Source organism: Archocentrus centrarchus, chromosome 8, assembly GCF_007364275.1.
Source record: "Archocentrus centrarchus isolate MPI-CPG fArcCen1 chromosome 8, fArcCen1, whole genome shotgun sequence".
Classification (NCBI taxonomy): Eukaryota; Metazoa; Chordata; class Actinopteri; order Cichliformes; family Cichlidae; genus Archocentrus; species Archocentrus centrarchus.
The window spans coordinates 779483-781216 of NC_044353.1; the positions used below are offsets into that span (position 1 = coordinate 779483).

General features: G+C 47.5%; 1 protein-coding gene across 1 annotated transcript; it reads right to left on the reverse strand.

The window, feature by feature from the left end:
- Positions 1-251: 251 nt before the first annotated feature.
- On the reverse strand, positions 252-1404 carry LOC115784234 (SE-cephalotoxin-like). Its single transcript, XM_030735381.1, is given in 4 exon segments — positions 252-476; positions 478-734; positions 737-794; positions 796-1404. Coding segments are annotated over 4 exon segments (1149 nt in total).
- Between the last annotated feature and the right edge of the window lie 330 nt (positions 1405-1734).

Genomic DNA, 1734 nt, shown 5'->3' on the forward strand with positions numbered 1-1734 from the left:
CGTATCAGGGTGACAGACGGTGAGGGAGCGGGAGTAATGGACAGAGATTATGCTTTCAACTGGATCTATATCAGGCCACCGGCAGTCAAATGCCTTCGTGGGTTTTGGAACTTCCACTTTGAGCCTATAATAATTGAAGCTGGCATGCATCACTTTGAAAAACTGTTGAACTGGAGCTGCATCCACCTGTCGGCTGCACTGAGATATTTTAGGTGGGATTTGAGAACATGTGAATGTATTTGTGTCTGATCTTATCTCCTGGTAACACGACTCCAGCTCATTTTATACTGCTTCTGCTTTAGTGTCCTCTTCTTCAGAGTGTAGCCCACAGCCACAGTGATGCTGTCCATGTGGATCGTCATCATGCTGTAATCATTGAAAAATACAGATGTATCGTACACCACCACCACCCAGCTGTACCAGCTGTACTTCTGGTCCAGAACCTGCTTCACCTGCTCAGCGATGTCCTGCTTGTTAATCGTGACTGAGAGCTTTGGTGGTCTCTATCACATCATTCTTCATGTACTGCTCATAGTTGTTCAGACAGAAGTCCACAGTTGATATCTGAGCTTCAGAGACCGTCTTGAACATCTGAGTGTGTCCAGCTTCTTTGGCTGCTGTGTTGAATCCCATCAGTTTCCAGTAGAACTGGTTGGCTACCATCCCCTTCCACAGCAAGCTGCTTAAATACAGGTTGTATTTGCTGATCTGACTGACGTTACATTTAAACTTCCGTTGATGTTTCCGCTCAGAGATGTGCTGCTGACGGTCAGGTAATGGTACAGGTTGGTCATTACCGGTCTCAGCTCCTGTGTTCTCATAGTAGTTGGTGAACGTCTGTGCCAGATGCTGTTTGTCTTCTCGTTGCATCAACTCGCCGCTCTTTCAAAACTCATTGAACTTCCTCCAGGCGTTGAGGATGCAGAGTTCATCTTGAGAGTAGACGCTGACGTAGCTGAACCATTCAACGTCTGTCGCCAGGTCCGAGATCTGGATGGAGAGAGAGTCCAGCTTCCTGTTTACTTCAGCGAAGCCTTCCTTCACTGCCTTCAGCACCGGGTCTTCCTGAGGGATGAAGGCTAAGACCATACTGATGACGGAGGAGACCACACCTCCGATGCCAGGCGCTAGGCTAGCAAAGTTGGAAAGGCTCTTTATCACACCCACCGACTTATCTGGGTTAATGTTCTCCATCACATCTTTAAACAGAGACAGAGAGTCTTTGGCAGCATTCAGAACTTGATCAGCTTGGTCTCTGCTGTCCTCAGGCAGATCTCTGACCACCCTGTGAGGCTGTGAGAGGTCAGCTGGGAGGGGGTCATGGGGCCGGGCAGAAGAGGTCGTCCAGTAAAGAAACATCAGTGAAGCCAAGAGCATGGAGGCAGACCGCCATCGGGACAGCATGACTGTAACACACAACATAGATGTCATTTCTAATTGGACGTGCAGTCTCTGTGGGTGCAGGTTCACATCCATGAAGGATGTGAACATCTGATCCACAGCTGCTTCAACACTTCCAGGACAAACGAGATGAAAGAGCTGATTGATTATTCAGATTGATTGATTGTTCTGATTCCAGATGAGTCTCAGTGCTGTGCCATCATCACTCATTCACTCTGCAAAGCTGCTAAAAAGGCTAAAACCACATTCATTCATAAACTCTGACACACAACAACTAAAAGCTGCAAACTGGACCCGCCACAATAAAAGACCTTATGAATGAATTCATTTGCC